The 24,535-nt window shown below is 45.3% G+C and overlaps 1 protein-coding gene across 1 annotated transcript; it reads left to right on the forward strand.

Moving 5' to 3' along the window:
- Window positions 1–5,941: 5,941 nt before the first annotated feature.
- On the forward strand, window positions 5,942–23,823 carry LOC124048939 (adenylate kinase isoenzyme 1). The gene is made up of 7 exons (XM_046370128.1): window positions 5,942–6,060; window positions 9,355–9,394; window positions 11,194–11,229; window positions 11,953–12,116; window positions 12,366–12,482; window positions 22,874–23,065; window positions 23,338–23,823. The coding sequence occupies exons 2-7, from the start codon at window positions 9,388–9,390 to the stop codon at window positions 23,404–23,406; spliced, it is 585 nt and encodes a 194-aa protein (XP_046226084.1). The 5' UTR covers window positions 5,942–6,060; window positions 9,355–9,387; the 3' UTR covers window positions 23,407–23,823.
- The last annotated feature ends 712 nt before the right edge of the window (window positions 23,824–24,535 follow it).

Raw genomic sequence — 24,535 nt, forward strand, 5'->3', positions numbered from 1 at the left:
AACTAATTACAGCCTATCTGGTGACTAACACAGAGACAGGTACAATCACCCACGAAATACAACGCGCACTCAGGCTACCTAAATACGGTTCCCAATCCGAGACAACGAGAATCAGCTGACTCCAATTAGGAATCGCCTCAGGCAGCCAAACCTAACTAGACACACCCCTAATAATACACAATCCCAATTAATACAAACCCCAATACGAAACACAACATATAAACCCATGTCACACCCTGGCCTACCCAAACATATAACAAAAACACAAGATACAATGACCAAGGCGTGACAGAACCTCCCCCCTAAGGTGCGGACTCCGGGACGCACCTCAAGAGCATAGGGAGGGTCCGGGTGGGCGTCTGTCCATGGTGGCGGTTCTGGCTCGGGACGTGGACCCCACTCCATAAATGTCCTAGTTCCTCCCCTTCGCGTCCTAGGATAATCCACCTTCTCCGCCGACCATGGCCTAATAGTCCTCACCCTGATCCCCACATAACTGAGGGGCAGCTTGGGACCGAGGGGCAGCTCGGGACAGAGGGGCAGCTCGGGACAGAGGGGCAGCTCGGGACAAAGGGGCAACTCAGGACAGAGGGGCATCTCAGGATAGAGGGGCATCTCAGGAGAGCAGGGCAGCTCAGGACAGAGGGGCATCTCAGGACAGAGGGGCAGCCCGGGACAGAGGGGCAGCCCGGGACCGAAGCAGCCCGGTACTGAGGGGAAGCCCGGTACTGAGAGGGAGCCCAGTACAGAGAGGAAACCTAGTACTGAGAGGAAGCTCAGTACTGAGAGGAAGCTCAGGCAGGTAGTAGGCTCCGGTAAATCCTGGCTGGCTGGTGGACCTGGATGATTCAGGTTGTCTGACTGATCTAGAAGATCTTGGCAGACTGGCACTTCTGGCGGATCCTGGCAGACTGGCACTTCTGGTGGATCCTGGCAGACTGGTGACGCTGGGCCGACTGGCGGCGCTGGGCAGACAGGAGACTCCGGCAGCGCAGGAGAGGAGAAAGGCTCTGGCTGCGCTGAACAGGCGGGAGACTCCAACAGTGCAGGAGAGGAGAAAAGCTCTGGCTGCGCTGAACAGGCGAGGCACACTGGACGCGCTGGGCCGACTGGGAGCACTGGTGGCGCTGGACAGACAGGAGACTCCGGCAGCGCAGGAGAGGAGAAAGGCTCTGGCTGCGCTGAACAGGCGGGAGACTCCAACAGTGCAGGAGAGGAGAAAAGCTCTGGCTGCACTGAACAGGCTAGGCGCACTGGACGCGCTGGGCCGACTGGTAGCACAGGTGGCGCTGGACAGACAGGAGACTCCGGCAGCGCAGTAGAGGAGAAAGGCTCTGGCTGCGCTAAACAGGCTGGAGACTCCGATAGCACAGGAGGGGAGAAAAGCACTGGCTGTGCTGAACAGGCGAGGCGCACTGGACGCGCTGGGCAGACTGGTAGCACTGGTGGCGCTGGACAGACAGGAGACTCCGGCAGCGCAGGAGAGGAGAAAGGCTCTGGCTGCGCTGAACAGGCGAGGCGCACTGGAGGCCTCGTGCGTGGTGCTGGAACTGGTGGTACTGGCGCGAGGACACGCACAGGAAGCCTGGTGCGGGGAGCTGCTATCGGAGGACTGGTGTGTGGAGGTGGCACAGGATGGGCTAGACCGTGAAGACGTACTGGAGATCTTGAGAGCAGTGTAGGCACAGGACGTGCAAGGCTAGGGATGTGCACAGGAGGCCTGGTGCGTGAGGCTGGCACCAACTTCACCAGCTGACTAACACGCACCTCAGGTTGAGTATAGAGCGCTAACTCAGGTGCTATTAAATCCCCGACACGATCCGTCGGACGAATATTATATCTATAGCACCAAGCTAGCAACTCCCTCATTACTCTCCACTCCACTTTCCCCATTAACTCCTTTACAGTCTTTGCTTCGCTCACCTCTAACACTGGCTCTGGTTCAGGTCTCCTCCTTGGCTCCTCACGATGAACAAGGAGAGTTGGCTCAGGTTTATCTCCTGACTCAGCCATACGCTCCCTAAGCCCCCCCCAATAAATTTTGTTGGGGTGACTTTCCGGTTTCCAACCGCGTCGCCGTGCTGCCTCCTCATACTTGCGCCTCTCCGCTTTAGCTGCTTCTATTTCCTCCTTGGGACGGTGATATTCTCCCGGCTGCGCCCAGGGTCCTTTACCGTCTAATTCCTCCTCCCATGTCCACATCTCCAAATGATGCAGTCTCTCCCATTGCAACTGCTCTTCACGATTAACAGGGAGAGTAGGCTCAGGTCTGTTTCCTGACTCAGCCACTCTCTCTCTGCGCTTTCCCCCGTTACCTTCGGTTTTTGCTCTGTATAGCAATGCTTTCCTTCTCGATTCCATACGTGTATAGCCCTCTTCGCATTGCTGTAGGGAATCCCAGGCGGGCTCCTGCACTCGCTCTGGGTCGGCCGCCCACCTGTCGATTTCTTCCCACGTTGTATAATCCCTGCTTCTGCCGTTCATAACGTCCTCCTTTAGATCCTGCCAGTTCACACGCTGCTCGGTCTGTGAATGGTGGTGGGTGATTCTGTAACGAAGTTCGTCTGTTGTTTGAAGAGAGTCAGACCGAAATGCAGCGTGTAGGTTACTCATGACTTTTAATGAAGATAAAGCGGTACATGAAATAACTGAAAATACAAAAACAACAAACACAGAGTGACTAACACAGAGACAGGTACAATCACCCACGAAATACAACGCGCACTCAGGCTACCTAAATACGTTTCCCAATCCGAGACAACGAGAATCAGCTGACTCCAATTAGGAATCGCCTCAGGCAGCCAAGCCTAACTAGACACACCCCTAATAATACACAATCCCAATTAATACAAACCCCAATACGAAACACAACATATAAACCCATGTCACACCCTGGCCTACCCAAACATATAACAAAAACACAAGATACAATGACCAAGGCGTGACATAAAGTATGGTTAGATTTAATTTGTTCGGTTAAACTTAGCCTTTGGAACGACTTCGATAGCAACAGCTAATATATTTACTATTATATTTACTATTAAGGGGTCTCTCAATAATCATTCTCATGATAGCACATTGGTAGTAGTCTGTGTTCTGTTCAATGTTCTCTACCTATAAATTACTCTAAATACCCCAGTTCATATTGTTAAGTTCAAAAGATCACAAGATAAAAAATTGCTCACACCATTCAAATCAACGAAGGGCAGTTCTGAACAATTTAAACTGGATTTGAAAGAGATGATTGATTCTCTGTTTAAATGCGGAAGACACATTTCAGTTGAATGCATTCACTTGTACAGGTTGTATAGGTATCCCCCAATCATATCTGGCTCTGTGCCGTCTCTGATTCATGGCATTGAACGCTTTAGCAGGATTCTTTCTCTTCACAACTGGCTATGAGATTATTGCATCTCAAAGAGTATAACTTTTTTCGACAATTTCAATACCTTTAGGAAACAAAACACGTTTTATTAAGGAGGATGGGATTCAGCACGCTTATAGGGAAGGACATTCAACAAGCAAAGCACTTACACAAATGACTGATGATTGGCTGAGAGAAATGGATGATAAAAAGTTAGTGCGGCTTTTGACATTATCAATCATAGTCTGCTGCTGGAAAAACACAAGTGTTATGGCTTTACACCCCCTGCTATATTGTGGACAAAGAGTTACCTGTCTAACAGAACACAGAGGGTGTTCTTTAATGGAAGCCTCTCCAACATAATCCAGGTCAAATCAGGAATTCCCCAAGGCAGTTGTCAAGGCCCCTTACCTTTTTTCAATCTCTACTAACGACATGCAACCGGCTTTGAGTAAAGCCAATTTGTTTATGTGTGTGGATGACTCAACACTATACACGTCAGCCACTACAGTGATTAAAATGACTGCAAAACTTAACAAAGAGCTGCTGTTAGTTTCAGAATGGGTGGCAAGGAATAAGTTAGTCCTAAATATTTCAAAAACTAAAAGCATTGTATTTGGGACAAATCATTCACTAAACCCTAAACCTCAACCAAATCTTGTACTTAATAATGTGGAAATTGAGCAAGTTGAGGTGACTAAACTGCTTGGAGTAACCCTGGATTGTAAACTGTCATGGTCAAAACTGGTAATACAATAGTAACTAAGATGGGGCAAAGTCTGTCCGTAATAAAGCGCTGCTCTGCCTTCTTAACAACACTATCAACAAGGCAGGTCCTGCAGGCCCTAGTTTTGTCACACCTGGACTACTGTTCAGTTGTGTGGTCAGGTGCCACAAATAGGGAATTAGGAAAACTACAATTGGCTCAGAACAGGGCAGCACGGCTGGCCCTTAAATGTACATGGAGAGCTAATATTAATGATAGGGTTGGCAGGTAGCCTAGTGGTTAGAGCATTGGACTTGGAATCAAAAGGTTGCAATATTGAATCCCCGAGCTGATTAGGTAAAAATCTGTCGTTCTGCCCCTGAACAAGGGAGTTAACCCACTGTTTCTAGGCCGTCATTGAAAATAAGATTTTTCTCTTAACTGACTTGCCTAGTAAAATAAATAAATATGCATGTTAATCTCAAAGTGGAGGAGAGATTGATGTCATCACTACTTGTTTTTGTAAGAAGTGTTGCCAAGCTGAATGCACCGAGCTGTCTGTTTAAACTACTATTTTATCTTTTTTCTGTGTAATGTAAGTGTCTTGATGTGTTTGGACCCAAGGAAGAGTAGCTGTTGCTTAAGCACCAGCTAATGGTGATCACTAATAAAATGCAAAAAAATACAAATGAGGGATTGTAACTTTAAAGACAATTATATCAGAATAATATTTTGTGGATAGAACAATATAGACTCAAGCTCTCGAAATATAATAGCTGAGCTGTGATGGGCTTGGTTAAAACCCTGAATGGGAGACTAAATGATCAGCTGTAGATCAAATCTCCAGTAGGAGGTGGTGCCCAGCTGTCACATTTTATTCTTTGTTTTAGTATGGTCAGGGGTGGGCAGTCTATGTTTGTTTTTCTATGTTGGTTTTTGTGTTCGGCCTAGTATGGTTCCCAATCAGAGGCAGGTGTCGTTAGTTGTCTCTGATTGAGAATCATATTTAGGTAGCCTGGGTTTCACTTTTGGTTTGTGGGTGTTTGTCTTCCGTATCAGTGTTTGTCGCCACACGGGACTGTTTCGTTCATTTCACGTTTATTGTTTGGTATTTCGTAGTGTTCAGTTTATGTTTTAAAATAAACATTATGGACACTTACCACGCTTCGTTTTGGTCCTCCGATCCTTCTCGCTTCTCCTCCTCAGAAGAGGAGGACGAGGTTCGTTACACCAGCCTATTGTTAAAAACAAATATATATATATAATGTTGAATTAATGACGTTGCTTCAAAAGTACAAATTCAACACATTTTATACAAGGTTTGTCTATGCTGAAAATTGGTTACAATGATGACATAATCCTGAGGTTGAAATGTTACCCTCAAAACAACAATTGATTACTTTTTAAAAATCCAATGTATGTTCCATGTAGATTCCACGTCAGAATACATGGACAAATTACATTGAAACAACTTTGATTCAAACAGTTTGTGCTCAGTGGGCTCCTTTGTACAGTAGCTGTGTGTTTCCCTACTGACCTCCCCAGCAGTTGGTTCAGTCCATATTAAAGGAACTACATCTCAATCTGCAGTAGGTTGATAATCCCCCCCTTAACTGACTTCCTCGTTAGCTTGGTGTCTCCCTAGCACTCTCTCTCTTCCCCTCGATTACACAACCTCTCCTTAATGAAGCAGTGCGTAACATTTAAATGCAAAGGGAGCAGCCGCGGATCGAACACACAACACAACAATAATTAATCCTTAGAGCAGCACACTGCCTGCAAACCCTCCCCCTCCCTCTCCTTCTGTCTCTCGCCCTCCCTCACTCTCCCTCTTTTCCCAGAATGCACTGGTGTCTGAGCAGGCTGAGCTGCGCTATAAAAAGAAGGAGGAAGGAGAGGGAGGGCCACCGTGCATCAGGGACACTGCTCAGACACACACAGGATACAGGGACAGTGACACTGGTGGACAGATCTGCACCGTTACAGAGAGGTCAGTACAGTACAGACACACAATGGCAGCAGAGCAGAAGAAGAGAGAGTGCAGGGAGTATGGCTTGGGGGCTTGTTGTCCTGCAGGAACACAGAGAGAGGCTTGTGAGGGAATAGTGAGCAGGGCTGCTGGACTGGCTGGAGAGAGAGAGAGAGAGAGAGAGAGAGAGAGAGAGAGAGAGAGAGAGAGAGAGAGAGAGAGAGAGAGAGAGAGAGAGAGAGAGGAGCATTTGCAGTGGCGCCTGACCTTAGCTGTAACTGCTTCTCTGATGCAATTCATTTAGAGGCTATGGAAAGCTGACAGCCAAAGGAAGCGTGTGTCATTATATGTGTCATCCACCATGGCTGTGAATGGACTAGACCATCGCACAGTATTTATAAATCCCAGTGACTGACAAGAGCATACCTAGGCTGCATGCACAGAAGGAGATAAAAAGAACAGGCTTGGCTGGATTTTGACTCGCTCATCTTTTATTGAGCCGTCATGAAGTTCAACTGGAATTTCCTACATGTTCCTGTCCCTGTCCTGTTGCTTCTCCCCTAATGTTATTTTTGCATTCAGACATCGGCCTACCTGCTTTGCAATATGGCTCTATTTACAGCATTTTGCATTCTGATTCTATTGATTCTTCTCAGTTAATGGTGCAGCTCCAAAACAGTGAAGCCCTACAGCCTGGAACACACACACACACACACACACACACACACACACACACACACACACACACACACACACACACACACACACACACACACACACACACACACACACACACACACACACACACACACACACACACACACACACACACACACACACACACACACACACACACACACACACACACACACACACACACACACACACACACACACACACACACACAACAAGCTACAGTAGACCCCTCTCTCTCTCTCTCTCTCTCTCTCTCTCTCTCTCTCGCCCTCTCAGACTACAGAGTATCAGAACTCAGACTGGGCTGATGATGTCAAAGAGTTTCACTGCTTTCCCTTAAAGGCATATCACCACTATTAAAGTAGCTGTACCACAGGAGGACCACATACAATACAGTACATCACCTGCTTTGCACAACAGCGAGCAGGGAACACTGCAGTTGTAATGACGGATTATGTGCTTATTGCGAAATACTATATGCTACACTTTCATTGGCTTTCCCAGCTGCAAGTGCAATACAGCATTCCATGTGCTTTCTGGGAATAGTTGACATGGTATCTGGAAACAACTGCACGGGGGACTGACAGGGTATTTTTATAGCTGGGGAAAGAGAGGTGCACAAAAATATTACAGTCAACGTAAAGGTCAATGTATATGGTCAACATTGTGCAGCGTAACACAATATAACACACATGTTACGCCTCATGCCAAATCAATCATACTTCATAACGGTAACCCCAGCTGCCTGGGACATGTCTGGTCCTCCCCTGACTCGAGGCTGTGAGTGTTTGGCATTCCAAGTAGGCTGGAGACCCTGATGAGAGCACCATAATAGGCCAGGAAGGGAGTCCCAAAAGGGCACAGCACAGACTCAGATGCCTGGGTGACATTTACAAAGACCACAGGGTCAACAGCCCCTACATAAAACCCTGGCCCTGGACTACTGAGCCTTCAGAAAAAGGAAGATAGAGTAGGGTAGATCCTCTCAGCTCTGTCAGGTTGGATGGGTGTTGCTGCACAGCTATTTTCAGGTCTCTCCAGAGATGTTAGATCGGGTTCAAGTCCAGGTTCTGGCTGGGCCACTCAAAGACATTCAGAAACTTGTCCCGAAGCCACTCCTGCTTTGTCTTGCCTGTGTGCTTAAGGTCATTGTCCTGTTGGAAGGTGAATATTCGTCCCAGTCTGAGGTCCTGAGCGCTCTGGAGCAGGTTTTCATCAATGATCTCTGTACTTTGCTCCGTTCATCTTTCCCTTGATCCTGACTAGTCTCCCAGTCCCTGCTGCTGAAAAACATCCCCACAGCAAGATGCTGCCACCACCATGCTTCACCGTAGGGATTCTGCCAGGTTTTCTCCAGATGTGATGCTTGGCATTCAGGCCAAAGAGTTCAATCTTGGTTTCATCAGACCAGAGAATCTTATTTCTAATGGTCTGAGAGTCTTTTAGGTGCCTTTGCCAAACTTCAAGCGGGCTGTCATGTGCCTTTTACTGAGGAGTGGCTTCCGTCTGAAGGCCTGATTAGCCGAGTGCTGCAGAGATGGTTGTTCTTCTGGAATGTACTCCGTTCTCCACAGAGGAACTCTGGAGCTCTGTCATAGTGACCATCGGGTTCTTGGTCACCTCCCTGACCAAGGTCCTTCTCTCACGATTGCTCAGTTTGGCCGGGTGGCAAGCTCTAGGAAGAGTCTAGGTGGTTCCAAACTTGTTCCATTTAAGAATTATGGAGGCCACTGTGTTCTTGGGGACCTTCAATGCTGCAGACATATTTTGGTACCCTTCCCCAGATCTGTGCCTCGACACAATCCTGTCTCGGTACTCTACAGACAATTCCTTCGACCTCATGGCTTGGTTTTTGCTCTGACATGTACTGTCAACTGTGGGACCTTATATAGACAGGTGTGTGCCATTCCAAATCTTGTCCAGTTGATTTAACTTACCACAGGTGGAATCCAATCAAGTTGTAGAAATATCTCAAGGATGATCAATGTAAACAGGATGAACCTGAGTTTGATTTCGAGTCTCATAGAAAAGGGTCTGAATACTTATGTAAATAAGGTATTTCTGTTTTTAATTTGTAATACATTTGCAAATCTTTCCCAAAACCTGTTTTCACTTTGTCATTATGGGGTGTTGTGTGTAGATTGATGAGGAAAAACATGTATTTAATACATTTTAGAATAAGGCTGTAATGTAACAAAATGTGGAAAAGTCAAGGGGTATGAACACTTTCCGAATGGACTGTACATTATAAGAAAGTAGCAAGTTCAGGCGTAAGTGGTTATTCTCACTTACACATTTTCTCTTTTGCTTGGACATCAACTGTCTTAATGTCAAAACTGAGAAAGAGTATAGGCTTTACTACAATATAATGAATATGAATTTTTTCAGATTAGATTATGTAATTTGCAGTAATTAACTTTTGACAGAGATTCGTAAGTATACTAAGATAAACTACTGACCAATATTACCGTCTTTAGTTCTCTTTGAAATGATATGGTTGACTATTTTAAATAAGAAAGTTAGATTGTTTTACCAAAATATTTGCATAGTTGCAGTTGAAATGTGATACTAGCTCTGAATGTACAAGCTAACATCTGTATTCTCTGTCTTCTATTTCAGTTAAAAGGAACAACCCCTACTTAACAGATCAAGATGGCAGGTAATTATGAGAAATCATTTTATGTTGGCCAGCCTTTTACATAAGACTGTTTTCATGGTGGAAGTGCATCCTTAGGCTATGGTGACCTTTGCTAGTTATTTTTGATATTGCAACAGCTGAAAGGAACATACTGTACGTTCACAGTTAACACAACACTCACATGGGAAAAAAGTTTATATGAGTTTGTAGCTATAAATTCTATTGTTGTTGATTAATCGATGAGGCAACATGGATTTCTTAGCAACTTCTTATAGCTACTACTTATCAAACTCAAATCAAAATTTATTTATATAGCCCTTCGTACATCAGCTGATATCTCAAAGTGCTGTACAGAAACCCAGCCTAAAACCCCAAACAGCAAGCAATGCAGGTGTAGAAGCACGGTGGCTAGGAAAAACTCCCTAGAAAGGCCAAAACCTAGGAAGAAACCTAGAGAGGAACCAGGCTATGTGGGGTGGCCAGTCCTCTTCTGGCTGTGCCGGGTGGAGATTATAACAGAACATGGCCAAGATGTTCAAATGTTCATAAATGACCAGCATGGTCGAATAATAATAAGGCAGAACAGTTGAAACTGGAGCAGCAGCACAGTCAGGTGGACTGGGGACAGGAAGGAGTCATCATGTCAGGTAGTCCTGGGGCACGGTCCTAGGGCTCAGGTCCTCCGAGAGAGAGAAAGAACGAGAGAATTAGAGAGAGCATATGTGGGGTGGCCAGTCCTCTTCTGGCTGTGCCGGGTGGAGATTATAACAGAACATGGCCAAGATGTTCAAATGTTCATAAATGACTAGCATGGTCGAATAATAGTAAGGCAGAACAGTTGAAACTGGAGCAGCAGCATGGCCAGGTGGACTGGGGACAGCAAGGAGTCATCATGTCAGATAGTCCTGGGGCATGGTCCTAGGGCTCAGGTCAGTTGAAACTGGAGCAGCAGCATGGCCAGGTGGACTGGGGACAGCAAGGAGTCATCATGTCAGGTAGTCCTGGGGCATGGTCCTAGGGCTCAGGTCCTCCGAGAGAGAGAAAGAAAGAAGGAGAGAATTAGAGAACGCACACTTAGATTCACACAGGACACTGAATAGGACAGGGGAAGTACTCCAGATATAACAAACTGACCCTAGCCCCCCGATACAAACTACTGCAGCATAAATACTGGAGGCTGAGACAGAAGGGGTTAGGAGACACTGTGGCCCCATCCGAGGACACCCCCGGACAGGGCCAAACAGGAAGAAAAAATTATCAGTAACTGATACATTTTTTCCATTGAGAGATATATTTGCACTGCTTGTGCAAATCCAATCCAGATGTAGTAAGACTTTACTAGAATGTACTTTTGGATTCCCTAGTGACTTTAACACGGCATTTCCTCACGTGGAATCATGTTAAATAATATTATGCATAAACATCCCAAATTGCTACCAAATGTGTGTGACGACAGTGATTTTGGGTGAACTTACCCCAGAATTCTAGTTAGGGGTCATCTTCTATGTGGTCACAAAGCATTGTGGTTGGTTATAGTTGCCAAGGTAACTCCATTGTAGTCTAATTAGGCAGAGTAGAGCATGGCACGCCAGCTCCAGTGCAATGCAGTGAGGTTCCGTGTCAAGATGGGTTGCTCAGCCAGCTGCTCTGGATGAATTGTCCATTCTGATGGTGGTTTATTACACTATCACGTTGAAAACATTTTTATTCCTTGGTTTACTCTTAGCAAGCTGCAGGGTTAATGGGTAACCTAAACGTCTAAAGTTGTTTCTAGATCCACCAAGACTCACATGTTGCTCTGTTGTCTCTGTTCCTTCTAGACAAAATCAAGGACACCAAGATCATCTTTGTTGTGGGTGAGTGAAATAGATTTTTCCTCTAATTTTGTGAAACTCCACACAAAATCAGAATCAACACCATCAGGCAACACAATACAACATGTGTACATGTTCTAAACGCCTGATATTCGTAGGCCATCACTGTAAATAAGAATTTGTTCTTATTAACTGACTTGCCTAGTTAAATAAATGTAAAATAAAATAAATAAAATAAAACATTAGATGTGTAGACAACACTTCTCTTGAAGGAATGCACTAAAGTATACAGTAAATACATACAACAGCCCTGTGTCATACACTTCCAACCATCACTTGGAGCGGCAGGGTAGCCAGTGGTTAGAGTGTTGGACTAGTAACTGAAAGGTTGCAAGTTCAAATCCCCGAGCTGACAAGGTACAAAATCTGTCGTTCTGCCCCTGAACAGGCAGTTAACCCACTGTTCCTAGGCCGTCATTGAAAATAAGAATTTGTTCTTAACTGACTTGCCTAGTTAAATAAAGGTTAAAAAAAAATCACTAAGGTTATGGCTTGATGAAATGTACCAACCATCACTAAGGTTATGGCTTGATGGAATTCACCAACCTCCAGTAAGGTTATGGCTAGATGGGATTCCCCAACCACCAGTAAGGTTATGGCTTGATGGGATTCACCAACCACCACTAAGGTTATGGCTAGATGGGATTCACCAACCGAACAAACACCACTAACCCCTCGCCTGTCCTTTTTGTATGTGTCCCCAAGGCGGGCCTGGCTCTGGCAAGGGCACCCAGTGTGAGAAGGTGGTGGCCAAGTATGGCTACACCCACTTGTCCTCCGGGGACCTGCTGCGTGCTGAGGTGGCCTCCGGCTCTGAGAGGGGCAAGACCCTCCAGGCCATCATGCAGAAGGGAGAGCTCGTACCCCTGGTGAGTGGCTGCATTGGACAGCTTTTAGAATCATATCCACAAAGCACTTACTGCGTAACAGCACGTCAATTAATTTCTGCTGAACTTCTTGCAATAAGTACCAATAAATCAGGTAAATACCAATTGTTATAGGGGTGTTATTGTGTTCATAGTTATTTATCAACACAGAAGTAAAACTGTTCAAACATCTTTCTATGGGGGTGAGTGTGTTTCATGTCAATAAATAGTACACGTGCTTTCCTCCTATAGGACACAGTCTTGGACATGATCAAGGATGCCATGATCGCTAAGGTTGACGTGTCCAAGGGCTTCCTTATTGATGGCTACCCCCGTGAGGTCAAACAGGGCGAGGAGTTCGAGAAGAAGGTAAGAGACAGGAACATGGATTCACCTTTAGAAAATCCTTACTGTTCCCAGGGGCGGACTTTGTGATTTGGAGGTCCCAGGCAGAGGCCAGTCTGAGGCCACCCCTCCTCCCCGTCCAAAGGTGTTTGGGATTTATAGTAAAGACATGTAATTTATCTGTACTTTTAAAAAAACTGGTTACCTTAGTATGTTCATCCAAAATAATTCCAGCATGCGAACAGTGCACTGTGCACCTGCCAACGTTCCTTCAATTCGCAAGTGGCTCACCAGAGAGGGCATTCGATCGAGCAAAATAGTGCCCCTCTGCCTTACAATATGTAGCCCATGTATCTGATACTGTCTGGCCAAAAAGAGTATGACATGCCTTAATCTTTTTGACCAGACACCATCTGATACATGAGCTACACATGCACATACATGTCCTCTGCATCGACGACGATGGCAGTATTATCAGCAGCACCTGTCTTTTTTTTTTTTACCAAAGAAATGCATATTGTATCTCCGTAAGCTAACACAGAATTGTTTTAAGATGGTCATACTAAGGATAATTTAGCTATTTGATTTGGAATTTTAGGTATCAAAAAAAATATATTACAAAATGATTTGATGAAACATTGAATTTGGCTTTACTGCTATTAGCCCACAAAAAAAGTGTTTAATCACAGATTAATACATGGAAAAAAATATATCAAAAGAAAGTATGTTTTGAAGTGCCTGTCCTATATCTTAGAGAAATAAGCTACACACATACTAAGAATTTATCATGGAATTACCTGTATACCTTTGATGTGGAAATGCTGTATAAAATTCACTAAAATAAAATGTTCAGCCCAGTACCAGGTTACTGTCACGACAGTCGATGCATCTCCTTGTTCGGGCGGTGCTCGGCGGTCGATGTCACCGGTCTTCTAGCCATCATTGATCTATGTTTCATTTTCCATTATCGGGATGTCTCCTGGTCTGACAAACAACTCTGTAGCTAGGGCCACCTTCCACCGCTGATGTTGAAGGCAAACATTGGCGGATGTGGTGGATGAGACGTAGCCCATGCAAAACAGATATCTCTATCTTAAACAGACAGATTTAGATTTTTTTCAATTATTTATTTATTATGCCTCAAGCACAGTAAATGATGTGAACCATGCCTCGAAAAAAAGAATTGTTGACTCGCATAAAGCTGGAAAGGGTTACAAAAGTATCTCTAAAAGCCTTGATGTTCATCAGTCCACAGTAAGACAAATTGTCTATAAATGGAGAAAGTTCAGCACTGTTGCTACTCTACCTAGGAGTGGTTGTCCTGCAAAGATCAATGCAAGAGCACAGCACAGAATGCTCAATGAGGTTAAGAAGAATCCTAGAGTGTCAGTTAAAGACTGACAGAAATCTCTGGAACATGCTAACATCTCTGTTGAAGAATCTACGATACATAAAACATTCAACTAGAATTGTGTTCATGGGAGGACATTGTGTTCAAGAAGCCACTGCTGTCCAAAAAAAACATTGCTGCACCTGGATGTTCCACAGCGCTACTGGAAAAATATTCTGTGGACAGATTAAACTACAGTTGAGTTGTTTATAAGGAACACACAGCACTATGTGTGGAGAAAAAAAGGCACAGCACACCAACATCAAAACCTCATTCCAACTGTAAAGTATGGTGGAGGGAGCTGCTTGCTACCTCAGGGCCTGGACAGCTTTCTGTCAACGGAAAAATGAATTCCCAAGTTTATCAAGAGATTTTGCAGGAGAATGTTAGGCTATCTGTCCGCCAATTGAAGCTCAACAGAAATTGGGGGTTGCAACAGGGCAACGACCCAACACATAGAAGTAAACCAACAACAGAATGGCTTCAACAGAAGAAAATACATCTTCCTGACCTCAAGCTGATTTGAGATGCTGTGGCATGACCTCAAGAGGGCAGTTCACACCAGACATCCCAAGAATATTGCTGAACTGAAACAGTTTTGTAAAGAGGAATGGTCCGAAATTCCTCCTGACCGCAGGTCTGATCCGCAAATACAGAAAACATTTGGTTTGAGGTTAATGCTGCCAATAGTCAACCCGTTATTAAATCCAAGGGTTCACATACTTTTCTCTCCCTGCACTGTGAATGTTTACATGGTGTGTTCAATAAAGACATGACAATGTATAATTATTTGTGTGATTTTAGTTTACTGTGTTTGTCTATTGTTGTGACCAAGATGGATATCAGATCAAATTTTATGACCATTTTATGCAGAAATCCAGGTATTTCCAAAGGGTTCACATACTTTTCTTTGCCACTGTATTTACCTATTTCTATTTGGAGGTGGCTGTCCCAAACCCTGATTCCTCAACTTCATGTTCGAAAATAAAGCAATTCATGATTTGTGTATGTATTTTTTTTTACACTTATTTAAATAGAACACCTTGAGTTGTTCTATTATTACATTCAAAGATACTGATCTAATTATTAGTTGTGTTTATTTAAAAAAATATCTTTCTCTGAAAAATGCTGTCCCCACTTTTGACCTTAACCGGAGTTCTGTATAAAGGGTGTGACCATTGAGAAAGTTGAGGACGTTAAACTTTTAGGTATAACATTGGATGGTCAATTATCATGGTCAAGTCATATTGACAAAGTTGTTGTGAAGATGGGGAGAGGTATATCTGTTATAAAAAGATCTTCTGTGTTTTTGACACAAACATCAATAGTACTAGTTGTTCAGGTTCTGATCTAGTCCCATCTTGTCTACTGTCTGGTAATATGGTCAAGTGCAGCAAAGAAAGACATAGCAAAGCTGCAGCTGGCTCAAAACAGAGCAACACGCCTTGACCTTAATTGCATATACAGAACTAACATCAACAACATGCATGCCAGTCTTTCCTAGTTGAGGACGGATGAAATATGAACGGCTTTTCTTCTAGTTTTTATGAGAATTATTACTGTGATGAAAAATCCAGATTGTCTGCAGAATCAAATAACCTTCAGCTCAGACACCAATACATATCCCACAAGGCAGCCCAACGGGGGTCTCTTCACAGTCCCCAAGTCCAAAACAAATTCACAGCAACGGACTGTTTTATATAGAGCCTTGATCTCACGGAACTCCCTTCCAGCTCCAATCACTTAGGCAAACAGCAAAATTACCTTTAAAAAAACGGATTAAAAGATAACTCATGGAATGGTGGGGACTGTAAGGGGACGAGAATGTATGCACACATGACTGTAAGGGGACACACACAAACACACCCACACACAGACACTCTAACACACACATTATTTTTGTTGTTGTAATGTTTGTATAATTTTTGTTGTTGCGTTGTTTGTATATCATTGTATTTTAAATATGTGTTTTGTTACTTGTCATGTTTTGTGTTTTTTTCATGGACCCCAGGAAGAGTAGCTGCTGCTTCTGCAAAAGTTAATGGGGATCCAAATAAACAAACTACCAAATCACACACTTTAAAAGACTATAGAATGAATGTGCCTTAAGCCCCACCCCTACAAATATCACCTCTCCAATATGGCCACATTTTGAGTAGTCTGTCTGCAAATCTTAATGTATTTTGGATAAGTGTCACTACCGAACATCCGAATACATCAAGAAATATGTAAACTTATGGTTTTGGGACTAAAATACATGTTCGCTGGGATGCCCACATGAAAGACAGCCAGCCATATGTTAGCAATGGTGATTTTTTTAAAGAACAAAATGTGTCTTTCTTTGCTGCACTTGACCATATTACAAAATTGTCACAACTGAGGTCTCATCTTTGTATCTGTGCCAGCATGGAGTCTGCAACAGCACCAGCAGCATCTCCAATCTAAAGTTGCATGCGCCATGCTCTACCAACTGAGCTACAGAGGACCTCCATGTGGGTAGTGGACAAGTGCAAACTTCAGGAAAAAGTGTAGAGTATTGAAATGCATAGCCAGCAGGGGGGGCTCCAATCCTCCAAGATCCCAAACATTGACATCTATTTGGCCAAAACATAGACGTCTATAATGTGCTTTACTTTACTGTGCTAAACTATACTCTGTGCTCTATTATACTGTGCTGTACTGTAACCTACTCTACTGTACTGTACTCTACTGTGCTCTGCTATACTGTACTGTACCCTACTTAAGTTTACTTTACTTGAGTTTCTAACAATTGAAGAAAGGGCCCTTGGACTCTTGATCTAGTGGTCTTGGTCTTGAGACCACTCAAGACCACATACAGACCTACCTATGACTAACACTTGACAGTAAAAGTAAAAACAAGAAAGTCAACATAAGTCAAAATGAACAAAAAGTAAGTTTGAATGACACTGAGGGGCAGTGTTGTTACAGTTAATGCTGGTTTGCCTGAGGCTGATGAGGTGCAGGTGTTTGTACACGTGCAATATACACACACTCTCATTCAAATGTACCCTGGGGCGGCAAGTGGTTAGATTGTTGGACTAGTAACCGGAAGGTTGCAAGTTCAAACCCAGAGCTGACAAGGTACAAATCTGTCGTTCTGCCACTGAACAGGCCGTCATTGAAAATAAGAATTTGTTCTTAACTGACTTGCCTGGTTAAATAAAGGTAAAATGAAAAACACATATGGACACACACACATGTAAATAGTGCCATACATGCACTCAAACATGTTTAATTGGCCTTGCTGTTATGGTTTTTGTCATGTTTGTCATTTATTATCATGTCTTGTCCCTGTGCTCCCCATTCTATTCGTTTCCCTCTGCTGGTCTTATTAGGTTCTTTCCCTCTTTCTATCCCTCTCTCTCCCCCTCCCTCTCTCACTCTCTCGCTCTCTCTTCTCTCTATCGTTCCGTTCCTGCTCCCAGCTGTTCCTATTCCCCTAATCATCATTTAGTCTTCCCACACCTGTTCCCGATCCTTTCCCCTGATTAGAGTCCCTATTTCTTCCTTTGTGTTCCGTTCCTGTCCTGTCGGTTCCTTGTTTAGAATTCACCGTGCTGTGATTGTGTATCGCCCTGTCGTGTCGTGTTTTCCTCAGATGCTGCGTGGTGAGCAGGTGTCTGAGTCTGTCTGGTTCGAGTGCCTTCCCGAGGCAACCTGCTGTTCACCTGCTGTTCAAGATCGAGTCTCCAGTTTGTCCTCGTCATTTCGAGTGAAAGTTGTGTTTTTTTGTTTGTATTCACTTTACTGGATTAAAGACTCTGTTTTCGCCAAGTCGCTTTTGGGTCCTCTTTCACCTGCATGACAGAAGGAACCGACCAAGGAATGGACCCAGCGACTTCAGACGCTCGTTACACTGCCGTCAAGATCCAAGGAGCCATGCTCGGCAGACACGAGCAGGAATTGTCTGCTGCTCGCCATGCCGTGGAGAACCTGGCCGCTCAGGTTTCCGACCTCTCTGGACAGTTCCAGAGTCTACGTCTCGTGCCACCTGTTACTTCCTGGCCTGCCGAGCCTCCAGAACCTAGGGTTAATAACCCACCTTGCTACTCCGGGCAGCCCACTGAGTGCCGCTCCTTTCTCACGCAGTGTGAGATTGTGTTCTCTCTCCAACCCAACACATACTCTAGAGAGAGAGCTCGGGTTGCTTACGTCATTTCACTCCTTACTGGCCGGGCTCGAGAATGGGGCACAGCTATCTGGGAGGCAAGGGCTGATTGCTCTAACAAGTTCCAGAACTTTAAAGAGGAGATGATTCGGGTTTTTGACCGTTCAGTTTTTGGTAGGGAGGCTTCTAGGGCCCTGGCTTCCTTATGCCAAGGTGAACGGTCCATAACGGATTATTCTATTGAGTTTCGCACTCTTGCTGCCTCTAGTGAGTGGAACGAGCCGGCGCTGCTCGCTCGTTTTCTGGAGGGACTCCACGCAGTGGTTAAGGATGAGATTCTCTCCCGGGAGGTTCCTTCAGATGTGGACTCTTTGATTGCTCTCGCCATCCGCATAGAACGACGGGTAGATCTTCGTCACCGGGCTCGTGGAAGAGAGCTCGCATCAACGGTGTTTCCCTGCTCCGCATCGCAACCATCTCCCTCCTCTGGCTTTGAGACTGAGCCCATGCAGCTGGGAGGGATTCGCATCTCGACTAAGGAGAGGGAACGGAGGATCACCAACCGCCTGTGCCTCTATTGCGGAGTTGCTGGACATTTTGTTAATTCATGTCCAGTAAGAGGCCAGAGCCCATCAGTAAGCGGAGGGCTACTGGTGAGCGCTACTACTCAGGTCTCTTCATCTAGATCTTGTACTACTATGTCGGTCCATCTACGCTGGACCGGTTCGGGTGCTACATGCAGTGCCTTGATTGACTCTGGGGCTGAGGGTTGTTTCATGGACGAAGCATGGGTTCGGAAACATAACATTCCTTTCAGACCGTTAGACAAGCCTACGCCCATGTTTGCCTTAGATGGTAGTCATCTTCCCAGTATCAAATTTGAGACACTACCTTTAACTCTCACAGTATCTGGTAACCACAGTGAGACTATTTCTTTTTGATTTTCCGTTCACCGTTTACACCTGTTGTTTTGGGTCATCCCTGGCTAGTATGTCATAATCCTTCTATTAATTGGTCTAGTAATTCTATCCTATCCTGGAACGTTTCTTGTCATGTGAAGTGTTTAATGTCTGCCATCCCTCCCGTTTCTTCTGTCCCTACTTCTCAGGAGGAACCTGGCGATTTGACAGGAGTGCCGGAGGAATATCATGATCTGCGCACGGTCTTCAGTCGGTCCCGAGCCAACTCCCTTCCTCCTCACCGGTCGTATGATTGTAGTATTGATCTCCTTCCGGGGACCACTCCTCCTCGAGGTAGACTATACTCTCTGTCGGCTCCCGAACGTAAGGCTCTCGAGGATTATTTGTCTGTGTCTCTTGACGCCGGTACCATAGTGCCTTCTTCTTCTCCGGCCGGGGCGGGGTTCCTTTTGTTAAGAAGAAGGACGGTACTCTGCGCCCTGCGTGGATTATCGAGTGCTGAATGACATAACGGTTAAGAATCGTTATCCGCTTCCCCTTATGTCATCAGCCTTCGAGATTCTGCAGGGAGCCAGGTGCTTTACTAAGTTGGACCTTCGTAACGCTTACCATCTCGTGCGCATCAGAGAGGGGGACGAGTGGAAAACGGCGTTTAACACTCCGTTAGGGCATTTTGAGTACCGGGTTCTGCCGTTCGGTCTCGCCAATGCGCCAGCTGTTTTTCAGGCATTAGTTAATGATGTTCTGAGAGACATGCTGAACATCTTTGTTTTTGTCTATCTTGACGATATCCTGATTTTTTCTCCGTCACTCGAGATTCATGTTCAGCACGTTCGACGTGTTCTACAACGCCTTTTAGAGAATTGTCTCTACGTAAAGGCTGAGAAGTGCTCTTTTCATGTCTCCTCCGTTACTTTTCTCGGTTCCGTTATTTCCGCTGAAGGCATTCAGATGGATTCCGCTAAGGTCCAAGCTGTCAGTGATTGGCCCGTTCCAAGGTCACGTGTCGAGTTGCAGCGCTTTTTAGGTTTCGCTAATTTCTATCGGCGTTTCATTCGTAATTTTGGTCAAGTTGCTGCCCCTCTCACAGCTCTTACTTCTGTCAAGACGTGTTTTAAGTGGTCCGGTTCCGCCCAGGAGCTTTTGATCTTCTAAAAGAACGTTTTACGTCCGCTCCTATCCTCGTTACTCCTGACGTCACTAGACAATTCATTGTCGAGGTTGACGCTTCAGAGGTAGGCGTGGGAGCCATTCTATCCCAGCGCTTCCAGTCTGACGATAAGGTTCATCCTTGCGCTTATTTTTCTCATCGCCTGTCGCCATCTGAGCGCAACTATGATGTGGGTAACCGTGAACTGCTCGCCATCCGCTTAGCCCTAGGCGAATGGCGACAGTGGTTGGAGGGGGCGACCGTTCCTTTTGTCGTTTGGACAGACCATAAGAACCTTGAGTACATCCGTTCTGCCAAACGACTTAATGCCCGTCAAGCTCGTTGGGCGTTGTTTTTCGCTCGTTTCGAGTTTGTGATTTCTTACCGTCCGGGTAGCAAGAACACCAAGCCTGATGCCTTATCCCGTCTGTTTAGTTCTTCTGTGGCTTCTACTGATCCCGAGGGGATTCTTCCTTATGGGCGTGTTGTCGGGTTAACAGTCTGGGGAATTGAAAGACAGGTTAAGCAAGCACTCACGCACACTGCGTCGCCGCGCGCTTGTCCTAGTAACCTCCTTTTCGTTCCTGTTTCCACTCGTCTGGCTGTTCTTCAGTGGGCTCACTCTGCCAAGTTAGCTGGTCATCCCGGTGTTCGAGGCACTCTTGCGTCTATTCGCCAGCGCTTTTGGTGGCCGACTCAGGAGCGTGACACGCGCCGTTTCGTGGCTGCTTGTTCGGACTGCGCGCAGACTAAGTCGGGTAACTCTCCTCCTGCCGGTCGTCTCAGACCGCTCCCCATTCCTTCTCGACCATGGTCTCACATCGCCTTAGACTTCATTACCGGTCTGCCTTTGTCTGCGGGGAAGACTGTGAGAGCCGCCAATAAACGCAGGATTAAGAGTCCAAGGTATTGTTGCGGCCAGAGAGTGTGGCTTTCCACTCGCAACCTTCCTCTTACGACAGCTTCTCGTAAGTTGACTCCGCGGTTCATTGGTCCGTTCCGTGTCTCCCAGGTCGTCAATCCTGTCGCTGTGCGACTGCTTCTTCCGCGACATCTTCGTCGCGTCCATCCTGTCTTCCATGTCTCCTGTGTTAAGCCCTTTCTTCGCACCCCGTTCGTCTTCCCTCCCCCTCCCGTCCTTGTCGAGAGCGCACCTATTTACAAGGTACATAAGATCATGGACATGCGTTCTCGGGGACGGGGTCACCAATACTTAGTGGATTGGGAGGGTTACGGTCCTGAGGAGAGGAGTTGGGTTCCGTCTCGGGACGTGCTGGACCGTTCACTCATCGATGATTTCCTCCGTTGCCGCCAGGATTCCTCCTCGAGTGCGCCAGGAGGCGCTCGGTGAGTGGGGGGTACTGTCATGTTTGTCATTTATTATCATGTCTTGTCCCTGTGCTCCCCATTCTATTCGTTTCCCTCTGCTGGTCTTATTAGGTTCTTTCCCTCTTTCTATCCCTCTCTCTCCCCCTCCCTCTCTCACTCTCTCGCTCTCTCTTCTCTCTATCGTTCCGTTCCTGCTCCCAGCTGTTCCTATTCCCCTAATCATCATTTAGTCTTCCCACACCTGTTCCCGATCCTTTCCCCTGATTAGAGTCCCTATTTCTTCCTTTGTGTTCCGTTCCTGTCCTGTCGGTTCCTTGTTTAGAATTCACCGTGCTGTGATTGTGTATCGCCCTGTCGTGTCGTGTTTTCCTCAGATGCTGCGTGGTGAGCAGGTGTCTGAGTCTGTCTGGTTCGAGTGCCTTCCCGAGGCAACCTGCTGTTCACCTGCTGTTCAAGATCGAGTCTCCAGTTTGTCCTCGTCATTTCGAGTGAAAGTTGTGTTTTTTTGTTTGTATTCACTTTACTGGATTAAAGACTCTGTTTTCGCCAAGTCGCTTTTGGGTCCTCTTTCACCTGCATGACAGTTTTTTGTTGTCCTTGATGTCTTTTGTTTCTTTGCATTGTTTTCTGTTTTCCTTTGTCTTTGTCTTTTTTCTCTTTTGTTCATTTTGTTGGTTGTTGGTGCATTGGGAGGGGGGGTCTCTGGGGTGGGGAATGGATGGTTGAGGGTCCACTCTTGGGGAACTGTGGGGGGGGGGATCTTGGAGGGCTGGTGGGAGATCTGTTGACGTGCCCTTGAGCAGGTCGTTGACCCTGGTTGCTTCTGTGTGTCACACTGGATGGGAGGCTGTTAGATGAAAAATGTGATGTGGTTGTTGAGCGGCTTCATTGCAAGTATATCGTTTGTTTTAATTGTTCAATATTCAACATTCAATAAAGTAATAATAAACACTTGACACTGAAATGCCTGGTATTTGACCAAAATAAAGATAAAGTGATCATTTAAACATCTAACAACATAAAAATGTTTTATGCATCACGTTTTTACTATTTTGTTAATTTAGTATGCGAATCGAAGATGAATCTGTAATAGAATGTTAATCAAAACGATCCCTGCTGTGCATGGTTCTCCCTTTATAGCAACTTTTCCCACTATGTTTCAGCAGTGACACATTTAGTGGGGTGGTAAGGAATTCAGGTACATATTTCAGATATGCAATACAAAGTGTGTGAGTAGCATATATGTCTACCTGACATGTGTGCTAAAAGTTTGGAGAAATAGGATTTAAATGGACATTTTTACACTACTTCTGTAGAACGATCCATACATGAACTTGTGAGGTGTCCTGTCCATTCATAAATCACCAATAGCTCAATATTCCTCTATTTCCCATAGATCTTCTCTCAATAAATATTTAGATTTTTCCCATCACCTCCCACTTAAGAGGACTTTATCATTTCACTTTTGTGTTCACCATTTTGTCTGTTTTCTCACAGATCGGAGCCCCCTGCCTGCTGCTGTACATTGACGCCAAGGGTGAGACCATGGTCAAGAGGCTGATGAAGCGCGGTGAGACCAGCGGCCGAGCTGACGACAATGAGGAGACCATTAAGAAGCGCCTGGACCTGTACTACAAAGCCACCGAGCCAGTCATCGCCTTCTACTCCAGCCGCGGCATCGTCAGGAAGGTGAGGCTGGAACTAATAGCTACAGGCTACTGTCATGAGATAAAAGACAGAGGAAGTTTGTCATGTATAGCACAGTGGAATAATTTTATTTGTATTTTTAAATGGCACGTAAAAAAAATTATACAATGTAACAGTACACCCAAGTGTCTCATCTCACATCTCTCTGAAAAGTCTAACACTCTCTCGCTCAGAAAATACTCTTCACTTTGCAATGACGATGCCACCCCCTTTGTAATCTAATTTCATGCCTTTCTTTCTCTTGTTCTCCTCAGATCGACTCCGAACTGCCTGTGGATGAAGTCTTCGGACATGTTGCCAAAGCTATCGACGGCCTGAAGTAAAAAGCAAACATGACTGGATCTAAATTTATTTTTGGTTACGTCCATTTTATGCCGAAAAAAAGCAACAATCTGCTGAGCCACCTTGGTTATAATGAAAGGTCATTAAAGAACAGCGATGCCTTAATTCAACACTGTACTTCTCCTCCAGCAATAATCTCTTGTTACAGTTCACCAACCGCAACCGACACCGATATACGGCCATATTTACAAGAATGTCACAACTTCCCGAGAGTCTACTGTTCACTTCCTGTTTGCCTGCCATGTCTTGTCCACACTTACAGTACTGTAAGTCTATGTCTGTGTGTGTGTGTGTGTGTGTGTATGTATGTGTGTGTGTGTGTGTGTCTGTGTGTGTGTGGTTTTCTAAAAACCCTACCTGTTCCTCTGTCTCATTAAAACATCACCTTCAAACCCTAACCAAACAACTGCATATTTATTTAATATCTGACAGAAGAGACCTTCTCAATTGGATAAATAGGTTGATACAATCTCACAGAATAGCACACACACACACACATATACACACATATACACACACCCTTACCGTTAGAGCTGATCTCAGCTCTATGTAATTAAAAGAGGGGGCTGTCAACACTTTGCCTGACCTTACATGTACAATGCCTTCCTGGGTTGGGCTCGGCTGCACTCTCTACACTCATGTGTCGCAATATGGGCACTGGAGTATATGGGAAAGCATGGAGATTAGACTCATTTATGCTTGGTGCTAAATGTCATGCATTGACAGACATGGCAGCAGGCCATATCCATCATTCAGGATATAGTATAGTTCTCCCACAGCAGGAAAAGTACAATAGTAACCAAGAGTTGAAAAAGAAAATAGAGTATGTTCATATCTTATTCCACTCTCTAACACCTCATGATATGTCTCATCACATAACAGATCTGCAGACCCACTCCAGGTGCGCCACAAGACAAACGCTACGGCAAGCTGGGATGAGAACAGAGAGGCTGGGCTCGAGCAAGCTGGGATGATTCTGCCCAACAAGGAGGCTGTATGTGCGAAGAGAGCAGACGCACCAATCAAGACAGAACTCCCTCCAAAACTGTGTCTTGAAGGGATCCTATTTGAGTCAGAAAAGGATATTCATATGATAGGTAAGATATATAA

Source organism: Oncorhynchus gorbuscha, linkage group LG11 (assembly GCF_021184085.1).
Source record: "Oncorhynchus gorbuscha isolate QuinsamMale2020 ecotype Even-year linkage group LG11, OgorEven_v1.0, whole genome shotgun sequence".
In the NCBI taxonomy this organism is placed as follows: Eukaryota; Metazoa; Chordata; class Actinopteri; order Salmoniformes; family Salmonidae; genus Oncorhynchus; species Oncorhynchus gorbuscha.

Coding starts and splice junctions, on each gene's coding strand:
- LOC124048939 (XM_046370128.1), top strand. Junction 11,230..11,952: donor CAAGATCATCTTTGTTGTGG/GTGAGTGAAATA, acceptor TGTGTCCCCAAG/GCGGGCCTGGCTCTGGCAAG. Junction 12,117..12,365: donor AGGGAGAGCTCGTACCCCTG/GTGAGTGGCTGC, acceptor TTCCTCCTATAG/GACACAGTCTTGGACATGAT.